This window comes from Balaenoptera borealis (assembly GCF_965194805.1).
Source record: "Balaenoptera borealis genome assembly, chromosome: 14".
Lineage (NCBI taxonomy): Eukaryota > Metazoa > Chordata > Mammalia > Artiodactyla > Balaenopteridae > Balaenoptera > Balaenoptera borealis.
In genome coordinates this window covers 83103008-83125567 of record NC_138875.1, presented here as the reverse complement: position 1 = coordinate 83125567, position 22560 = coordinate 83103008, and the positions used below count along the sequence as shown (strand labels likewise).

General features: G+C 38.6%; 2 protein-coding genes across 3 annotated transcripts in view; one reads left to right on the top strand and one right to left on the bottom strand.

Annotated features, from left to right (window-relative positions):
- Positions 1-14304, top strand: part of RAD9B (RAD9 checkpoint clamp component B) — a 33116-nt gene extending 18812 nt beyond the window's left edge. The window contains exons 8-11 of the mRNA XM_082355962.1: positions 63-127; positions 688-810; positions 1985-2222; positions 9462-14304. Coding sequence (XP_082212088.1) covers positions 63-127; positions 688-810; positions 1985-2222; positions 9462-9590 — 555 coding nt within the window. The 3' untranslated portion in view covers positions 9591-14304. The remainder of the gene's footprint in view (positions 1-62; positions 128-687; positions 811-1984; positions 2223-9461) is intronic.
- Positions 11696-22560, bottom strand: part of PPTC7 (protein phosphatase targeting COQ7) — a 41079-nt gene continuing 30214 nt past the window's right edge. The window contains exons 3-6 of one of the 2 annotated variants that reach the window (XM_082356005.1): positions 21713-21911; positions 18323-18446; positions 16649-16778; positions 11696-15543 (exon numbers count right to left, since the gene is read on the bottom strand). In XM_082356005.1, the coding sequence (XP_082212131.1) occupies positions 15485-15543; positions 16649-16778; positions 18323-18446; positions 21713-21911 (512 nt within the window). In that variant the 3' untranslated portion in view covers positions 11696-15484. The remainder of the gene's footprint in view (positions 15544-16648; positions 16779-18322; positions 18447-21712; positions 21912-22560) is intronic. The other variant, XM_082356006.1, reaches the window with a different exon arrangement.

Below are 22560 nucleotides of genomic sequence, written 5' to 3'. Positions count from 1 at the left end.
TAGAATTATCAATGGCAAATTTTAATAAAGATTTCACATTTTTCCCCTTTTTTTCCTTTCAGGGAATGCTGACATTTTCAGAAGCTACACATGCTCCTATAGCCATTCATTTTGATTTTCCTGGGAAGTAGGTCCTTGGGAAATTTCTGAGTTTGTTTCTTTTTCTTTTGTTATACATTAATAATAAAACCCTTTGGTTCACTTTGAAATTAATTCACACCTCAGGAATTCCTTAACTTTACTAGCAACACTTATCAAACTAAAATTTTGAAAGATGTCATAACCTAGAGTTCTTTTTATTGGTAACTTGATTTAGAAAGATATATTATTCTGAAGAGTAAAAACATTTATAAACTTGACATACTGAATAAATTGCCGAATTAGAAAATTATACATGGCTTAAACAAGTTAAATCTCTATGAAACTATGGTACTTTATATGATAATTTCAGAACTAAAATTTCAGAGAGATTGGGCTAGGATGAATGTGTTTTATGAAATTGGATGTGATGATTTCTAAGGACCCTTTTAGTTCTTAGGACTGTCTCAATTTGTGAAAAGACAAGACTTTTACTGTTTCTTTTTACTCCAAAATTAAGAATCATTTTTTAATGTTTTCCCAATGTCCATCAGAAAATGAGTGTGAGTGTGATGAGTGTGATGTTTGCTCTGACTTTGCCTTTTTTAGACCCATGGCTTTAAGTATTGACGATATGTTATTGGAAGCCAACTTTATTTTGGCTACATTAGCTGATGAGCCAAGTAGAGAGTCTTCTCCACAATCACTGTATCTTTCACAAAAACGAAAAAGGTAAGGCCATGTTTTAACGTCTTTATTGGTTGGGATAAAGCCATTGCAGTCTTATTCTGAAATAATTCAATGGCATTCATTTAGGAAACAATTGAGGATGAAAACATTAGAAGATCAGAAATTTTAACTGAATCAGGAAAGCTCCAGGAAGACCTAACTGTAACAGAGAAATATCACCCATCTTTCACTAGATATTTGCTTTTTCTCTTATGATCACAACTTAACAGGACTGCCTGGTTTATCTTTGTCGTTACCTAAAACTCATTTCCATTTTCGGTAGTTGTTTTTTAGGAGTGATATAGTGTTAAGGTTCACAGGAAAGTTTGTATTCACTACCCAGAACTCTCTTTCTTAGAGAGAGAAACAGCCATTGCTTTTCTTTCTTTTTTCCCCTTTTGTCTCTCTCTCTCTCTTTTTTTTTTTTTTAATTTTGGCTGCGCTGCGCGGCTTGAGGGATCTCAGTTCCCCAACCAGGGATTGAACCTGGGCCACGGCTGTGAAAGCACCGGATCCTAACCACTGGACCACCAGGGAGCTCCCCCTTTTGTCTCTTAATAACTTTTTTTTTGGTGGAAGGTGCTTCACTGTAAAAGTAACATAAACTTACTATGGGAAATTTGGAAAATGCAGGAAAGTACAAAGAATAAATTAAAAAACACCAACAATTTTACCATCTAGTGATAGCCACTGTTAATGTTTGGCACACTGTGTTTTCTTTCAGACTTTTAATTTTGCATACAGTTGCATTTTAAAACAAGATTGGGTCATATAGCATATGTAGTTTTGTATTCTGTTTTTTCCCACAAAATATTATATTGTGAACATTTTCCAGTATTGCTGATAATAACTTGGAAACATGATTTTTAATGACTCTGTAAAATTTTATCATACAGATATATTGTAATTTATTTGACTTTTTGCTAACTTCGCCCTATTACAGTGTCACAAGATTGTCTCATACACATTGGGTTGCTTTACTGAAAAATTTGAATCTGTCAAGAGAATTTCTAAATAATCGTGTATGTAAATCTTAACTTTCAACAATTAGTTCAATGTTATTTCAGTGTATTCCCTAAACCAGTGTTATTGTCATCCCATATTGATCCATTAGTTATATAAAAATATATCTTTCAAAGTAAACAGTTCATTCATTTAATCTCTATTAATACCTCAGGTCAGAGCTGATAGATTCAAATTCAGAGGCTGGTAAAAATGTAACCAGCAAGGATGCAGAGTATATCTCGAGAAAAGCAGTACCCAAAAGGCTTTATTCTGAGACTTGCACGAACATCTCTTCATTGGAAAACAGTGGCAGCCCTTTAACGGAAAGAGCAAACGGAGACATTGGTGAAGTACCAGAAAGCAGTGTCAGTGACACGGAGGAAGTGCCAGGATCTTCATACCTCAGGAAGGTAAAAGAAAAGCACTGAGACACAACTGCATCTCAGTCAAGAATTCTCATCATCCGTCTCCCTTTGCAATCTCCCTGCCTCAGCCCACCCCCAATATCTGGGAAATTAATTTTATTATTTTTTGATAGGGGAGAGGTGAAACCAGTCTGACATGGAGAAAAGGCTGATTTACAGAATGTCAATACAAAATAGTTAAATTGCTCATTGAGTAATTCTAACAAAGTATATTCAAATAGAAATTTGAGTCACTTGTTTTAAAGAATAAATTATGATTTCTTATAGCATACTTATCTTTGAATACAAATAATATGCTAAAGTCATATACTTTGTTTTCTAAAATACATGTCCTTCTAATTTTATTTTTCAAGTTTGGTTGGGAAATCCTTTATTCATGGTAGTACATATGTAAATTTCATCACAACAAACGTCACAAATTCCTTCATAGTGGTGTCCCAGTTAAGAACATTATTATGTCACCAACATTTTACTAGATGGATGATAAACTTCACAAAATGCTATAGTGTTAAACCTTAAGAAATCCACTGAACTGAAGATAAACATAATTTATTAGAAGTATCAAATAATGATAGTCCCTGTTTTACATGTTTATATTAATGTTTTATTCAAGCTTGTTTTGCTGTTATTATTATTGGTTTGGAAATACGAATTTCTTAGAGTTAGAAATAACTCTAAGGAGAAATAATATTACTAAAAGTCACTACTTTCACTGTATGAAGACTTTTAGGGTAGTAAAATTGGATAGTAAACTCCACTTATTATTCAGTTTGATGCCACAGTGTTTATTGAATACCTGTTATATGCCTGGCACTTATGGCAATTTTCTCTTCTCGTGAATTACTAGCTTGGCCATAAAGTGAAAACTGAAATCTGTCTTTTCATTATACAGAAACATTTTCCTCGTCCTGTTTTTTGGTCACACATATTGTGCTTACTTTTTCGCAGGCAGCAACAGGAACACATTTTCCTGCTGCTTCACTTCCCTGAAATTCACTAAGATTGCCAATTTCCTCACTAGGCAAGGTGACATTTAGAGCTGTAAGCTCCATGAGTACCATTACAGCACTCTTTTCTTCAAATTTCCTATCATGTCACTTAAATTCTAAATTCTAAAAAGAAAGTTCTATTTTTAAAGGGAATTATTTGCCTTAACTCCTGCAAAAATGAAATTACATTATGGGTAAATAATTTAGACCATTATCATCGTCTATCTGAACTACGGTGAGCCTTCCGATTGACCTCCATGCCTCCATTCTCCTCCACTCTGGTTTCCTCCACAGTGTACCAGAAGATTCTTTTGAGACCTTATATTTACAGTGAGGTATAGGACTCCAGAGCACTGGCTCTAGAGTTTCTGGGTTGGAATCTCTGTCTTGCCACTTATTAGCTGTGTAACTTGGATAAGTTACTTATCTTTGCTTCAGTTTTCTTTCTGTTAGTAAAATGGGAATAATAATAATGCTACCCAATTGAATTGTTGTGAAAATTAATTGGGCTAATACATGGAGCTGGCACATGGTCAGTGCTCATTAAATGTTAGTTATTGTTATACATCACTCTCCTGCTTTTATTGTCTCTTGGATCATTCTGCTTCTCCCATAGGATTTCACCTAAACTCCTTGGAATGGCATTCAGGGACTTTCCCTAGGGTATTTAATAAAATCTTCTCATTTCCTCCCCTGAGGTCCAGTTCTAGCCCTTCAGAGTATGTTTTAATGTCTGGTAGAGTTAGTATCCCTTTGTAGATTTGGTCAGTTTTTCCTGGCTATGCCTGAATGTGTATTTTTTACTTGAACTTTAATATCAACTTATCTAGCTCCAGAAAAAGTCTATTGGTATTTTTTTAATTGGGATTTCCTTATATTTCTGTTAACTTGGGGATGTTAAGTGACACCTTTATGATGTTGAGTCATTCTATCCAAACACAGGCAATATATTTCCACTTGTTCATGTCTATTTTTGTGTTTCTCAGGAGTGTCTTAAAATGTTTCTCATATACATTTACACATTTAAGTTTATTCCTAAGTAATTAACCTTTTATATTGCTATTGTGAATAGTTTCCTCTACCATTATGTTTTCTGACTGCCTATTGTTTGAGTATATGAAGGCTACTGTTTTTTTGGTGTTAATTTTATATCCTATTACCCTTCTGAATTATTTTATTGTTTCCATTAGTTTTATCATTGATTCTCTCAGGGTTTCCAGACACGCTATATGTCATTTTTATATAGAGATAGTTTCATTTCTTCTTTAATCTCTCCAACTGACTCTTTTGTTCAGTTGTATTAGCACATAATCTCTAGTACAACATTAACAGCGGAGAGAGTGGGCATGCTTGCTTAGTTCCTGATCTTAGTGGAAACATTCAGCAAATGCTTTTGTGTTCTACTTTTGTTCATACTATTGCTCCTACAGTCTGGGGTGATAGTATTCCTTTTTTCACTGTTCAAACCCCTACCCACCCTTCAAAGCCCAGCTCAAGTGATACATCTCTTTTTGAAGTCTTCTCATTCTAATCAAATCATTTTGTTTGTTTTATTCATTATTAATGTCACGTAATAATTTAATAAATATGCTTGTTACTCCACTAGGTAGATTGTGAGCTCATCAAGGGCAGGCCTGAGTCTTACTCATCTCTGTATTCCTAGTGCATAGCCAGTGGTTGGCAAACCTTCAGCCCCGGTTTGGGACAGCCTAAGAAAGTTTTTTAAATCCCTCAAGTAGTATCACAAAATTCCAAAATGAAATCAATTTTAATTCACCTTATTTAAACAAATAAATAATATGGTAGTATTCTACTTTGGGAAAGGGGATTTTCAAAATTAAACTATTGTAGAGGAGTATTACTATATTCTAATATTCAAATGACCAATATTTTTTTCCATTGTGGATTTTCAATAAGTTATACACAGCTCTCAGGGGCACCAAAATGGGGGAAATATCTATATTATTATCATATTTTTTATTGAAGTATTATTGACCTACAACACTATGTTAGTTCTAGGTACAGAACATAATGATTTGATATTTCTATACATTACAAAATGATCATAATAAGTCAATAGCAAATTTAGTGCAGTTTTCAAAGACCAAAGTCACCATACAAAGTTATTATAATATTGTTGACTGTATTCCCCATGCTGTACATTTCATCCCGATGACTCATTTATTTTATAACTGGAAGTTTGTACCTCTTAATCTCCCTCACCTATTTCACTCATCCCCCCACACCCCTCCCCTCTGGCAACCACCTGTTTGTTCTTTGTATCTATGAGTCTGTTTCTGCTTTGTTACGTTTGTTCATTTGTTCTGCTTTTTAGATTCCGTATATAAGTGAAATCACACTGTATTTGTCTTTCTCTGACTTATTTCACTGAACATAATACCTTCTAGGTCCATTGATGTTGTTGCAAATGGCAAAGATTTTATTCTTTTTTGTGGCTGAGTGATATTCCACTGTGTACACACACCACATCTTCTTTATCCATTCCTCTATCGGTGGACACTTAGGTTGCTTCTATATCTTGGCTATTATAAATTATGCTGCAATGAACACAGGGGTGCAGATATCTTTTTGAGTTAGCGTTTTTGTTTTTTTTCTGAAAAATACCCAGGAGTGGAATTGCTGGATTGTATGGTAGTTCTATTTTTAAGAGAATATGAATATTATTTTTAAATTTTTATAATAATTTATCTTCTTACCCAATTTGTATAGGACTTGGACTAATTCCAAGTTGTATGGCCATTCATAAACTTTCTCCATTATAAGACTGTTATATACCAGGGAAGGGCTTGATCATCCAGCCATGAAAGATTTAAAGGCCAAAGAGTAGGTAGGGAAAAGAGGGGGTAGCAAATGACATTTACCTTAAGTCAATGGCAAATTCAGGGCAGCTCTCAAAGTCCAAAGTAAACTAGTAGGTTTTTAGTTTAATATAGCACAATAAGCATTATGAAGAGCTATTTGCACATGATATTATACATTGAACAGACACAGATGCTCTCATTAGGTCAATTCCAGCCTTTGGATCTTGACCTTGGTTAACACTAGACTCTTCAGAGGCAACTGAGACTATGCCTCCAATTAAAATCAAAGCCAGTGTATTAGTTTCCTATTGCAGCTATAACAAATTACCACAAATTCAGTGGCTTAAGACAGCACGAATTAGCTTACAGTTCAGAAGTCCAAAATCTTCTCACAGAGCTAAAATCAAGGTGTTGGCAAGGCTGTGTTCCTTTGCGGAGACTCTAGGGAAGAATCTGCTTTCTTGCCTTTCCTATCTTCTTGGGATCACCTGCATTCTTTGATTGTGGTTTCCTTCCAGCTTTAAAACCAGCAACGGCCGGTCAAGTCCTTTTCACATTGCTTCACTCTGATGCTGATTCGTCTCTGCTTTTCACATTTAAGGATCCTTGTGAGTCCACTGGGCCCACCTGGATAGTCCAGGTCACTGATTAGCAACTTTATTCCATTTGCTACCTTAATTCCCTTTTTTTTTTTTTTTTAAATTTATTTATTTATTTATGGCTGTGTTGGGTCTTCGTTTCTGTGTGAGGGCTTTCTCTAGTTGTGGTGAGCGGGGGCCACTCTTCATCGCGGTGCGCGGGCCTCTCACTGTCGCGGCCTCTCTTGTTGCGGAGCACAGGCTCCAGACGCGCAGGCTCAGTAGTTGTGGCTCACGGGCCCAGTTGCTCCGCGGCATGTGGGATCCTCCCAGACCAGGGCTCAAACCCGTGTCCCCTGCATTGGCAGGCAGACTCTCAACCACTGCGCCACCAGGGAAGCCCCCTTAATTCCTTTTTGCCATGTGATATAACATATTCACAGGCTCCTGGGATTAAGACGTGGACATCTTTGGGGGCGAGGGCAGGCCATCATTCTGCCTACCGCAGGCTATATCACAGCTAATTTGGGGTGTTTCATCTGGAGCAAGGGTTCAACAGCTGCTGTCAGAACTGCCCCATCCAGAGGGCATCTTCACCTTCTGATGTGTGAGGATGAGCCAAGAACAGGGATCATTCATTTATTCATTCTTGCTACCTACCATGCAACTCCCACAGGTATTTGTTGAGGGCCTTGTGTTGTAGATGTGGGGTATACAATGGTGTGCAAAATAAACAAGAAAGGTTCCTAAACTTGATTATAGACTAGGAGGGAGATAGACATTAAACAAATAGTCACATGACTAAATATATGATAATTTTTAAAAACCTGTGGTAAGTTCAATAAAGGAAAAGTTTAAGGTGCTTTGAGAGGATTTAAGGTATGAACTGACCTAATCTAGGAGGTCAGAAAGTCTTCTCTGAAACTGGTGTTTGAGCTGAACTGGAAAGGATAAGGTAGTAGGGGGGAGTTGAGTGGATATGTGGCATGTGCAAAAGCCCCTGTGATGGAGGGAGCGTGGTGGTTTTAAGGAACTGGAGGATGACCAGTGTGGTTAGCAGGCAGATAGCCAGGGGGAAACAATGGCACAGGGTGAATGAAACTAGAGTAACTGGTGAGTGCCGATTCATGCCAGATGTAAACAGCCATGTAAACGGCCATATAAAGTACTGTGGCATTTAAAGTATTTGAAGGATTTTAACAGGGAGGGCTGCCAGAGTTGAATTTTTGAAAGATAACTTTAGTTGCAGCTACTATGTGCAGAATGGGGTGCAGTGAGGCAAGAATGGAAGTTCAGTTGTGGCATCTGAGAGATGGTGATTCAGGAGCAATGGAGAGAAGTGGCCAAAGTAGACAGCTAATTGAGGAGGTAGAAGTAGCAGGACTCTGTGATGGATTGGTTATGGGGCTTAAGGGAAAAGGAGGTATCAAGGTTTGGAGCAACAGGTTCAATGCTCACTAAGATCATGAATTCTATTTTGGACATGTTAAGTGGCAGAAATCAAGTAGGTAGTAGGATATATGAAGTTCAAATTCTGTGAGGCTCCCTGGCATATATATACATAGTAATTTCTGCCAGCAGTGTGAATGAAAGTTCCTAGGGAGAGGGTGCAGGGGAGAGTACTGCCATCATTTAAAGCAGTGGTTCTTAACCAGGGTCAGGGGACGTTGGGCAGTGTCTGGAGACAATTCTGGATGTCACAATTCAGGAAGGAGGGTGCTACTGGCATCTAGTGGGCAGAAGCGAGGGATGCGGCTCAACGTCCTCCCATGAGCAGGACAGCCCCCACCACAAAGAAGCATCAGGCCTCAAATGTCAGTAGTGCTAAGGCTGAGAAACCCTGATTCAAAGGCTGGGTAGAAGAGCGCAAGCCAGCTGAAAAGTCTAAGAGCAACCAGGAGAATGCAGCATGAGGAAGGTTTGAGAAGAAAGTGTCAGAGTGACTATCAAGTGGGATGGAGACTGAAAATGGTCATTGGCTTAAGGATCTGGCAATTTTTGGTGACCATCTTGAGAAGAGCTTCTGTGTGAGGGTAAGGAGCTTTTTTAGATAGGACAGAAGAATAGGAGAATGAGAAAATGGAGAAAGCAAGTGTAGACAACTCTACAGCAGAGGTAAGGATGGAGGGAGGAAGGGAATGAGGCTATTTATATATTTTAATGAGAGACATTTGATTATTTTAAAATGCTGACATTCTTATCCAGTAGAGGAGAGGCATGGGAGGGGCTGGGAGTCAGAGACAGGGAGAGAAGGACTGGCTCTAGTCAGGAGTAGCTGCTTCTGCAGCAGCAGGAGGGAAAGGGGAGAAGATGGATGGAGTCGAGCAGGATGGCCTGCAGAGTCTCCCTTTATCTCTGTCTCCCACAGCCTTGGTGTTAGTTTCTTTCTTTCTTTTTAAAATTAATTAATTAACTAATTTGGCTGTGCTGGGTCTTAGTTGTGGGACACGGGAACTTTGTTGTGGCACGTGGGATCTTTAGTTGCATTTGCTGCATGTGGGACCCAGTTCCCCGACCAGGGATTGAACCTGGGCCTCCTACACTGGGAGCGCGGAGTCCTAGCCACTGGACCACCAGGGAAGTCCCTGGTGTTAGTTTCAGTGGCTCGGGCAGGGTAGTCAGAAGCAGACCACTGATCCCACACTGTGTGCCTTTGGAGTCCAGGGAAGGGTTTTATTTTAGGATGTTTTGGGCCACTCAAGAAGGTTCTGGGTATTTCATGAACCATCACTATTAAAGTTAGGGAGACCACCTTGGCTGAGTTTCTGAAAAGGGGTATTTGATGAGCACTAAATTGCTCTGAATAAACAGTACAGTTACTTTCTTCCCCTCCAGTTTTCTTGCATGTTCTTTGGAGCAGTTTCTTCTGACCAACGAGAACACTTCAACCACCCTTTCCACAGTCTGGCAACAGCAAGTGACAGTGAAGAGGACGTGAATAATGGCAGTTTTTCCACATTCTAACACTTAATGATGGCTGAGCTGGCCCCCGACCCATTTACTGGCTCACTTGCACCTCAAACACATTTTCACATCTAAGCCTACAAAGATATTGTCTTGGACTTCCTTGAAATGGATAATGGGCTGCTGGTTTTCTAAACATCTTCTTATACAACAACCATATCTAGAAATAGCTGCTTGTCAAGTAAATGTAATTTGCTTTAAATCCATTATGCTTCTTGGGAGGGAGAAGAGTTTTCTGTGCAGGGAAAAAGCTCATTAGAATTCTTCAATTCAGGGACTTCCCTGGTGGTGCAGTGGTTGAGAGTCCGCCTGCCAATGCAGGGGACACGGGTTCAAGCCCTGGTCTGGGAAGATCCCACATGCTGCGGAGCAACTAAGCCCGTGCGCCTCAACTACTGAGCCTGCACTCTAGAGCCCGTGAGCCACAACTACTGAAGCCCGCGTGCCTAGAGCCCGTGCTCTGCAACAAGAGAAGCCACTGCAATGAGAAGCCCGTGCACCGCAATGAAGAGTAGCTCCTGCTCACCGCAACTAGAGAAAGCACACGTGGAGCAATGAAGACCCAATGCAGCCAAATAAATAAATAAAATTAAAAAAAAATAAAAATAAAAAAGAATTCTTCAATTCAGTGCACATTCACACCGGAGGTTTTAGCATTTTCTTTACCAGTTTTATAAAGGTATTTAAACTTTCTTTAGCAGCCATTTTGAGTGCATCAATATGGCTTGTGGAGTTCAGGTATCTTCTGTGTTTGATTGCAAACATTTGAGTTTTGGTGCTTTCAGACATAGTAAAAAGTTATGCATGTAATGCCATAACTTTTTTGGTCTATTGCTTGTTATATTTTGTTAAGATTTTAAGTAAAAAAATATGATTTTAAAATTTTGCAGTGTGATGCAGAAAAGAAGTGATGCCAAAAAATTATTTCTGTATTATCTGATACAGAACAGCAGCCTCTGCTGCCAAGAAAGCCTGGGTTTGGAGGGGAATGAGGTGGAAGATGAATGTCTCTGTTCTTTGCCTCTTTAAGCATTAGCTTCTTACCTGCACAGAATAAAAAATCTGGCACAGAAATACTGTTATATAACATCTTAGGATGTGTGCCGCTCCCTCTCCCAAACCTGTTTAGAGTCAATTATAACCTGACAAACTAGACTTTTGTAACACCTTAATTGTTAAGCCTGTGAAACCATCAAATCACAAGGAAATGTTAACTGGCAAGCAATTGTGCTTTAGATTTTGTAAGGAATTAATAAGACAAAGGTGGCTGAGTGGATTAGTAAACTTTAGAACTGTGAACAAAGTTCAAACTAAAACCAGAATGAGTTTGGCTCTTGTAGCTTGGTAATGAGTCATAGCTACCCACAATAACCTAATAAAAACTCAAGTTCATCCCAAAACGTTCCTCAGTGAATGAAACTGGGCTTTCATCAAGCTTTTTTTGGAAACTGGCAATGCCCACATAATTTCACATTGTAGGCTAAAGATTCATGTATTTTTTGCTTACACTGATGACTAACACTGAATTTCACATATTCCTAATAAATGCAGATGACTACACGGAGAACATCTATACCCGAGAGTAACTGTAGGTCTCCTTGCTGAGGATGAAGTTTCTGGTTCGCTCACTGAAATGGGCCAGGGCAGTTTAGGCTGTGAAGGCATCATCATCATCATCAGTAATCACCTAGATGCAGCACTGGTCTGTAAAAGATAGTTACACTGTCAAATTGTATATAGTTTGGATTTTAGAATTTGGATACAGAATGCTAAATTTAAATGACACCAGATTTTTGTTTGACTTCACATACCATTTAGAAGATGCAAAAGCCTTCTCAGCTGGGAAACCATCTATATGTTACATTCAATTATTAATCCAGTTTGATGAATTTTTGAGGAAGCTAAACTGATGTAGTAAATGAGCTGGTGAAAAAGAGCCTTAGTGAATAAACTAGTAAAAGACAGAAATGATAGCTACAAAGTATGGAGTCACTGCTAGACTGACTAAGGGGCTTGGAAATGAGGACCTGATAGGGACCAACAAAATCAGTGTCAAGGGCCAGTGTCTTATTTTGTTACTACTCAAATTAAAAGGAGTACACAGATTAGTATAAATACTATATTTATTAAATATCTTTACAGTTTATTTAAATGTATTTACAGAACTATTCCTGCATAAGTTATACTTCAGACGTCCAATTCAGGTCATTGCCTCTTGGGTAAGACAAATAATGATAGTCTCAACAGAAAAAAGCAGCTCATTAGTATACACAAATTCAGACTTGCTTCATTATTTAGCCATCTTTGCCACAAACTACCTGCTTACAGTTAAAATTTTGACATGGACACTGTCGATTTTTAGTTGGGGAAGTTCAATTTTGCAAAGAATTTAATTTTTTTAAACAGTAGAATCCAAATGTTTTCTCTTTCACATTTTGTTTTATAAGCAGATTTTGGTTTTTTGACATTGCAAAATTTGTTAAATGCAAAAATGTGATAGTTTCCAGGAAAATTGGATGCTGTAGCTTCTACCAAAGATAGCTGGTATAAGGTGACAAGGAACCATGAACTTAATCAGAAGTACAAACATTTACAGTTCTAGCCAATCTTGTTTACAATCTCCAAAACGCTCAAAACTGACTCAGTGAATTCCCACAATTACTGCCTTGTTACATGATGTGGTATGTTGGTGGTACTGAAGGCGGTACTGAAGGCTACTATTCTATCCAGAACGAATGCAACCGATGGGATAAGACACTCCCCCATCATACAAAGCTCGAAATCTAGTTTCTAATCTAGTTACAGCCCAACTCCCAGACATACACACCTGGAATGGATTCTTTTGTGATTTAGTACCCATCAACCATGTCAAGCCAGTACAGTAATTCAGGACAAGTAACTTGTTTTCCCCACCTCATTTCTTCTTTCAGTTTTTAGGAGCCTATGGACTCTAATGCGTATCCATTCGGTGAATTCTTTTTTGTGCGCAGGCAGCTTAAGTTCACAGGAAGAAATAAGGTTCTGATATGTTTAGAGTGCACACTTTAAAACAGAACAAAATAAAAATTTCAAGCATGTGATAAAAATATTGATTTTTATAATACAGTATTGCTTTATAAATATAGATGGAAAAGCTATAAACTTTACTGGTCTTTGGTGCATCCAGAGAGGGATAAATAATTTGCCATTTGTAAATTAGAAATCCAAATTCTCTTTTGTTATAAAAGTCCACTACGTGAGGCAAATGTATCAATATGTGTGTTTATACTGCTTGATTTAAAATACAATTAACACGTCAAGTTCAGAATTAGACCCACCAAGTGGTATATCTCAGGCACACCCCACAAAGACTTGGGTCCTGTGACGTGGAAAATTCCAGTATGGGTACTACACAGCCTCTGACCACTGACAGTGGAAGGAGAGTTACTTGTTAAGCAGCACTCCAACAGACCCCCGCAGTCATAAAATTAAGTGCATAACACAAAAAGGGCAGGGGAAAAAAAGAGAAAATATTTTGTGTCCCAAATCTACAGGCCAGGTCCAAAGTCAGTTCCCCTGTGAAACTCAATTCTTGTCCCACTATTTTCAACATCCCTGGAACAAACACATTGTCAATTTCTAACGCTCATTTCTCAAAAAAGACTAAGTTGATTAAATGAGTTGTGTAAAACACCATCAATCTACCTTTATGAAGATTGTGTTTGATGGGTTTAGATGAGTGCAGAGAAAGCCAGTGACATGACCAGCACTGCTCTTACCAGGAATTAAATGTATGCATTGGAAAATTAATACAAAATATATCCAGATCATAAGGCTCCATACCTCTGACCAGAAATAATTAAAAACCCAACAAAAGAACTGAAGTTGTCAGCCCAAGTGTAAATGTATTCCTTCCAACAAAACCCTTCTGGATGCAACTTTCTTTACTTTTTAAATACACAGAGACTGCAAATAGTTTGTGCAAAATAAATACCCCGCCACTTGCCACTCACGCTTCTGTGTTTTATCACAGCACAATGGATTCTCATTATTTAAACAGAGTCTCTCTCCACCCCCACCCCACCCCCATCTCCTCTACCAAAGAATTCTGTTTTGTCAAGTTAGGGTAGTTAAGGCATTCTGACATGTAATTAAAGGTGATTCAAAATAGATATCTAACATTATGCCAATTTAGGAATAGTAGATAAATTACTGAACGGCTTACAAATGAATAACTCATTCTTATTATAAATGAAATGCCTGTTACAAGCATGATGCATTGAAATATAGTAATGACATGTACATGGTACATGTTAAACAATTTTAAATAAAACAAAAGCTTGACAGTTACTCAAATATACAGTACAAATTCACAAAACAAAATCTTTTAAAACAAGTTGAGGTAACCTCAAACGTAAGTTTTAATGCAATAAACCAGGGAGTAAGTATCTCCTTTAGAGAAAGAGACTTTCTATATTCTCAAGTAGATTCTCATTAGGTTTAATTGCATTCTCATCTATACACCAATGTTACCTGACATATATAAAACATGGCTTTAATTTAAGGATTTCTAAGTATATATATTTTTCTACCATGAAGTTAATGAAGGAAAAAAACTGACCCAAAAATATATATCTTTACAGCAGTCGACTTGTACACAAACCTTAAAAATAAGTTTGAGCTTGCAGATAATGGAAAAACTGAATGTGGGGTAATTTTATAAGGAAACTATACACTGCAAGATGGCTATTCGGAAACTGTAAACATTAAGCTTGATTCAGAAACCCCTAAATTTCTGTGTAGGGCAAATGCAAATGTCAGATCATCACTAGGAGTTTTCCTCGTGGACTCTTGTGCCACTGCCCACAGTGCTCTTTCCACAGGGACTCCCTGAATTTGGTACATGCTCTACAGAAAGCAAGGCTACTAACAACAGGTCTGAGAGTGAGACAAGGGGTATAGCGTGACCATCAAAGGCCAACAAAATTCAAAGTTAGAGCTGTTCCATTCTCAACCCATCAGGCCTATGGGCCTTAAGCTCCCACACAGGGGCATCATATCAGATAGCTGGGAGGAATTTCAGCTGTAACATTAAATTTGTAGGCTTTGAGGAATTTTATAACCTTGAATAATGTTTCCATTAAAAATTTTTGGTAAGGAGTCTCCCCAACTCCCCCTGCAGATCAGGCCACCAGCCTGTGATTGCAGTAATCAATAAACTGCTGAAACTTTCATCACAGGAACACAATTAAGCATCTTTTAAAAACCATGAAACATTTGCATACATAGAACTAAACTGAATTTTTCCTCCAACTTGTAACCAAAAAAAAAGCTCCCCGGATCAAGATTTTGTAATCCAGAGCAATGTTTTAGAGCAAGATTATAAGCCCCTGAAAAATAGGAGTTTATAATGAAAACATAAAGCCACACCCAATCATAACACAGACTGTATAGTACACGTGTAACATATGTTTTGATGAATAACGTATGTTTCTAGTAGATGTACCATAACATACAATTTGTGTTAGACTTTTAAAATCCCTTTAACACATTCTAATTTTGAATTCACTTTACCAATATTACTCATTTTCAATACTTCAACCGTTTTTGAAAAGTAATAGACATTTTGGCTTTGAAAACCTCCATCCCATCATGGAAAAGACAATGTGAAGTCAAGGCCAATCTTCAAATCTTGATTCTCTTCAAATGTTGCTGGCAGATATGAGCTAGTGAATGACAGTAGTGGTTCTCAACAAAGATCTCAATGGGGTCTCAAAAAGACAGGCAAAAGGCTTACATCACTGGCCATTGAGATCAGTAGCAAAGAAACATGGTCCTGCCAGCAGGATCAGCACACACGGTAGGGGAGAATTTGGGATGATGAAAGGAGAGGCAGGAGTTGACACCTAGGTGAGTCAGTCTGTATACTCAGCCACTATTGAAAGAAGGACGGTGATGTCATCTGGCTTTCCACCTAAAATGAAAATGAAAACGTATTTATATATTTTAAAAGGAAAAGTCAATAAAAAATGTAAGCCTAAATAAATAAGTACTAGGAAACAAATACTGGCATTTCAGGCAGGTTTGGTTTGTCAATATACTCTGGCAGAAAAAAGGAAAAAAACCATTTGATAAATAGTTAAAACGCACCAAGAAATTACATGTAATTTAATTGAAGCTTTAAAAAAAAAAACCTTCCCTGCTCCTTTACAACAGCTCTGTTAAAATGGCCACCACCACATCCTCTGTTTATAGCAATCACAATAAAGACAAAATGTGGCTAAGATTAATTCTGCCTGACAAGAAAGTTACATGTTATACCCACAATCCTAATTTGGACAAACATATCCAATGTTTTGAAACTAGTAATAGTCTTGTATTCTAATCTGGCAAACAGCTATGGCATGTGCTTTTTTCTATTTTAATATTTCCTGGACAGCTAAGAAATGCTTTACATGTCATAAGATTATACCAGCAAGAAACTGACCAACTCTACTAGTTCTGATATGCTAGCACCAACATGTCATCTGAGCTCCAAGACTGAGCTACTTGGCCTGCTCCCAAAGTTACATATCGCTCAGTAGATAGGAAGACTCTTTAGGCAAGGACAGTCTAACATTACTTCCATCTTCAAAACCTGCCATGGCAATTTGGCAGGCAAATACTGTCAATGAGTCCCACAAAGCCAGAGGAAGGGAGATGTGAAATGTCAGACTCGTGAAGGGCAGAATGTTTAAACTGTTAGGAATGTCCAGGCCCTCCAGGAAGAGCTCGGAGGCTTTTGGGGCTCAGGTCCAAGCAGTGCAGTGGCAGCAATAAAGGGCTTCAGGTTCCACCTGCCTCTGCAGCCAATTAAATGCAGTTCTGAAGGGCACCTCTGTGGGGAACACATGATGACATGCACTTGCTCTGTCCTTCAGCGTTACAGCCTGCTGACCTTGCTCCCACAGTCTCACAGCTGGGAGAGGGCACCTCAGCAGTGTCACCCCAGTGCTGTAGTTTGCCTCCCCAACAGCCCAGAATGCTCCCATCCTCTATGTCCCCAGTTAGTCCCTATGACTTTCCTAAAGAATGCTTACCTCTCACATTCAATCCATTGTCACATGCAAACTGTGCAAAAGGTGACATATAATTTGGGTCATAGGCCAGCTCATGAGCTTGCTCAGCAATGCTTCTTGCCGTCTGTTGTATACTCTCATAATTTGAATTCTAATATGAAAACATGAGGGAGTTATTTTTACCATAATGCCTCACATGATTTCTGCACACAGTAAACATCACTTGCAAGCATCACTTTTTAAGACAGTAACATTTATCTAATCATAGTTTCCACCATTTAAGTTTTATTCCAGTTAGAGAAGACAATGAAACATTATACCTCGACTAAAATAAATGAGATCACCAGTGCTGCCTGCATAAGATGTCAATTTGAAAGTCCTTTGCATGGACTTGGGTCCTGAAGTTTGAATTTTCCTTTTTTTTTTTTTTGCCCACACCATGCGGCATGTGGGATCTTGGTTCCCTGACTAGGGATCAAACCCACACCCCGTGCAGTGGAAGTGTGGAGTCTTAACCACTGGACCACGAGGGAAGTCCCTTGAATTTTCATATTTGTTTTTTTTTTCCCACTTGAAATTCTTAAGGCATTCTTGCTAAAATGGGATGGGGTTAAAAGGGCGGATTTTGATAGCACTTTGGGATGACCTCAAAAGTTTCCTTGCTTGGGAATGCACCCCTGGCCAAGCACAGTGTGCTCTCCAAGTAAGGGCTGCCAGCTGCCCTACTGAAAATCCCTCTCTATTCTCTATTCCTTCACCTTGCTTTATTTTTCTTCTTCTTATTTACCACCACCATTATAGCCATTCTTTCTTTCTCTGTATTATCTGTCTTCCTCCACTAGAATGTAAGCTCCATAATGGCAGGGAATGTGTCATTTCTGCTTGTCACTCTGTTACCACACAGAGCACAGTGCCAGCACGTGTAAGCGCCTGACCTTTACTAGGCCCCACAGACAAGGCGTGGTGCTAAGGGTTTCTAATGCATGGTCTTGGTTTATCCTTACCAAAACCCTACAAAACAGGCCTTTTGTACCACTCCACCATTTTGCAGGTGAGGAAAATATTGCTTAAAAAGTTTAGAAACTTACTCAAAGTCATACTGGTTAGTGGTAAAAACATGAGAAAAGACTAATTTTCCCCAGAGTCAGTACTTTACAAAGCCAGGAGAATATGCAGACTGGTTTTCACTTCCTTCCACTCTCTGTATGGGCCAAATCTGAACAGTTTCATTACTGATGACAGCTCAGATCACATCAAGGCCCCTAGCTGCCTGCTGCCCTTGGCTGCTGCCTTGGCTGGCTCTGGTATGATGATTTCCTATCTTTCCCAGCCTGAACACCTGCTGAGTTTGCTAGGAGAATAAAGAGTGAAAAAGACAACCAGCAACTAACACCATTAAATACCATTAAAATACCATTGAAAACACAAACAAAAAAATCACCCATCTGGACTTTTCCTACCTGTACTACCCTACTAAATAAAGGCTTGGATGAGAAGCCTCTTTTCCCCTCAAGTTCTCCAACTGTGAATATTTCCATCTACAATTGTTTGAAAGATTAGAACCATTTTTATTTTCCTAAATTCACAAAATAGTCCTTTCCAAAACTACAAAAAGAGATAATGCAATTGAATTAATAAAACTCAGCTGCCCAGAGAGGGTCACTGTTTCCAAAGGCCAACCTTTGAGTTAATTACCTTTAACTTTTTTAGCTCCTGAAGGATCATATAATCAGGCATGTTGTCAAAGAGTCCATCTGTTGCCGTCAGGATAATGTCTCCTAACTGGACATCAAAAGATGTGCTATCAGCGGCATCCGGGCTGTGACAAGGACAGCGTAGGGACAAAGTTAACAGAGCCCTTTAGAGATAACTGTTAAAAGTTTCCAATGGGAATGATGCTACAATGTAATGAGGCTTTAAGGAAAACTAATGTATAGTAGCAGTCAATAATAAAAACCACCATTCTGAAATTTCTAACCTTGAAAAAAATTAACTGAAAACTCTGATATAAATATTTCAAAAGCTTAACTAAAACTATCAAGTAAAACTGAGTTTGATGATTAGTCACATGTAGTTTAAAAGGCGGAAGGGTTCTTCTCTGAGTCAGACACTAAAATGCCTCTAAAATCCTAGTGGAAATGAGTCTTTGTTTCCTAATTCTTTAGAGCCAAATTCCATCCTCTCTTATTCACTTTCCACTCATCAGTTTCCCTGCAGGCTTGAATTTGGCTCTCAGGAGGCTGTGTTATAGTGGAATAACTGAGCACTATGGAGGAGAGCATGCAAATCCTATAAGAATTAATTCATATGAAATACCTGCAATGGTATTTCTTACTATAATACTAGTAATTACTAGTATATTACTAGTAATACCAAATTAGTATTACTAAGTCATACTTACTCTGGTAGAGTAAGGACTGTGTGTCTCCCAAGGCTTACAAAGTGCTCATCATGTACAAGTTACTTATTTATTAGTGTGCCTGGCACACAGTAGGTCTTCAAGTAATATCTAATGAATGGAAGAAACAAAGTAACTGACCCTCCAAATTGGGGAAAAACTCATTACTATATTGTTAATGAAGAGAAGAAGGTACTCTGTGTGTGTGTGTGTGTGTGTGTGTGTGTGTGTGTGTGTGTGTGTGAGAGAGAGAGAGAGAGAGAGATACATATATATAGACGCTTCTATATGCAGAGAATAAATCTGGCAGTGGCTGCCTCTGAGGACAGAATGTGTGGATGGGTGGATGGGGTAGGGACAGAAGTTTGATTTTTCACTACATCTTTTTGTGTAAAACTTTTAAAAAGATATAAGAAAACAGATATAAGAACGGGGGGTGGGGGGAACCACAGGTGGGGAGAAGAGAAAATATATTCAAAGAGTTAATGGTCCCCTCAGAGGCTGGTTCTCAGCCATTTCCAAAGGCCAGCTCCACTGCTTCCAAGCCTCCAAGGTGAGGGAAAGGTGAGATATCTGATAATCTACCTTCACTTGTAATTAGGGAACAAGAGCCAGGAAAAAATTCATACACTGACCCAGAATGGAGGGGCCAGAACCAAAGCACCCTAAGCTTGATTAAAAACAAAAAAAAAAAAACAAAGAAAAACTTGTGTAAGTGACATGTTATAAAATTTGCAAAGAGAAAACATAAAAACAAACAGCCCACCCATGCCTGCTGGGGATTTATGCAAAGCGAATTGAGGAAATTGCTAGTTCATCTTCTCTTGACTGAGGAAAGCAGCAGCACATCTAAAAGTTCTGTGACGGGCTTTTGGCAAGGAACAAATTAGCTTTCGCTTACACAGTTATACAGTAAACATTTTCTAAGAACAGCTACTAAAGGAAATCTGTAAGTTAAGCTTAATATAATATTTTATAGATAAGAGGGACTAATAACTAAGGAGATAACATGCAGCTGGGAAACAAAAAAGACCAAAAAATAAGAAAATTTTAAAAAGACTGTAAAACTGGTAGAAACCAGGTTGATTTCTTCCGTGGAATAAAGAGAAACAATACAAGACATTTCACATTTGCTCAGTCTTTGGAAACTAATCAGATTCTAGAAGTTTAGATTAATGACCAGGTTGGTACCGAAGTTCTATTTTATGCTGAGGTTTTTCTTTCCCTAGGAGTGTCCTTTGCTATTCTGTCTGTGAGAGACTCACTGCCATTGGACAGATCGTCCTCTTCTCCCAACACTCCCACCCATGAGCTTGGTGTTCCGCCAGCTGCAGTTTTGCCCATTTTGATTGAACATACTGTGCTGCTGGAAACTTTTGACTGCACTGAAACACGAGCTGAAATCACATGCTAGCACGCTGCCTCTGGGCTCCAGGGGAAGCAACCTCCACCTCACTGGCAGGCCAGGCCGAGTGCTGTCCTGACCAGACTGTCCCAAAGATAGCGTGTGAGGTACAGCAGGGCCGCTCTAGCACTCAGAAGCCAAAATAACAAGGATCAAGTAAAGGAAAATTAAAACACTCTTCTCCAAAAACTGTTAGCTGAACTTGACATCTACGAAGGCCTTGGGGTTCTGAGTTCTCCCCACTCCAATAGGGCTAATATTGATGTGCATTACAGCCAACTGAAGAAGGGCCTATAATCAAATTTTCTTCCAATTATGGTAATCTGCCTTAATCTGAAAGTAAAAAACTGCTTCCCTCTCTCTAGGAGTCAGCAATAGATGGGCAATACTGAGTACTTAATTATATAGTATGCTCATTCCAGTTTAAAAGATGGCAGTAATCATCATTTTATCTTAGTTTGGACTTAAGATTTGGCCCAATAAGAACTATTAAGTAGAGACAATAGGCACTTGCTAGAATGCTTCTACTTTTACAAAAGGTTCATTACCCATTTAACCACATTTATGAATTGCCAACAATGTTTGTGTCAAGCCCTATAAGGTTGTTAAAGGCAGTGAAATCTGAGACTGTTTTAGTGTTACTCTGTACTCTGATCTTAGAAAAGATAAACTGTAAAAGTTGATTCAAAAAAGTACTGATTTTCCTGAAAAGTTCTTGACAATTTAAAAATGAACTGAGAGAAGGTGTCAGAAGAAAAAAAGAACAGAACACGTCAGGAGCACCATCAGACCACCTCTGAGTCCATTTCCTGAAAGTTAACTTTGCCTGACAAGTTTTGCAGGGACTGCAAGTTCTATTTGATGCATATTATAGGAGGCCCCGAGAATCAGGAAGTTATTCTGATAAATAAAGCAGATGTCTGTTTGCATTCTTCCCTAATAACGTATGCAAAATCTTGTATAGGCAATGGCACAGACAAACAATGACTCATTTCTCCAGCACAATTTAACAAATACAACTGTATGTACCATGTGGTCTTGGTATGAAAAACTGATATTCTGTAAGCCTGAAATAGTATTTTCACAGTCTTGTCAAATTATCAGGTGTTTATCAGAATTCAACTTGGCTGAAATACCAAGTTCAAGCACAGTATCTTTCGATGTCAGACTAAAAGGTCCTCAGTGTGCCTTCTTTTCTCACATGAGAATGGAAAATGCCTATCTCCAACACTGTAGTTAAGGGGAATGGGAGGGAACCTACTGGTGAGAAAGGGGAGATTACCTGTCACTCAAGACGACTCCCTCAGCTTCGGGGGGTGCGATTGAGAGCTGGAACGGAGTGTTGAAGTAATGCTGCTGTTCATCTGATCGGTGCACAACTTCACCACCCCTGACAACCAGAAAGCCTGAGTCGCCCAGGTTTGCTGTGTGTAAGCGGTGGCTAGTTCTGTCCAGCACCACGATGCAGGCAGTACTGCTACCTAGAAACAAAAATGATCTCCATTTATTTTCTCTTTCTAGGCTGTCTCTGCATACACATTTTTATCATATTGCCCCAAAGAGCAACATGCCATAATTTGAATCTCCTTTGCCTAAACAGGACCTTTCTTAGTTATGGCTCCATATCAATGTCCGTAGTAACCTGATCAGGATCAACATGACGGGGAAAGAAAACAGGATTTATACTATGCAATGTTAAGTGGGCCACTGATGATTTGGATTCTTCCACTTGCAGAGATAGGAAACAATAAAAATGGCTGGCATTTAACCACATTATTTCAATAGTGCTATAATCTATGCCAAATGCTCAGAAGGATGTTGTTGAGATATTAAGTTTTAATACTTAAAATGCCAGAAGGAGCATGTTACGTTTCCATAACATTTCTCATTAGTCATAGGCAGAAAGCCTGCTCTGTGAAATTCACTAACATTTAAGACAAGGCACATAACTACAATTTTAAACAGAATTTCCATCTGCTGAGGTCATGAAGAACTTTTACTGCAGACTGACTCACTATGAAGTAACAAGACCAATTTTCCCAGGTAGCTTGTGGAATCAACCTGTTCACTTTACAGAGACTACCTGTTCAGAGAGAAGAGACCACATTCCAAGCAGAAGCTTCTGTGTAC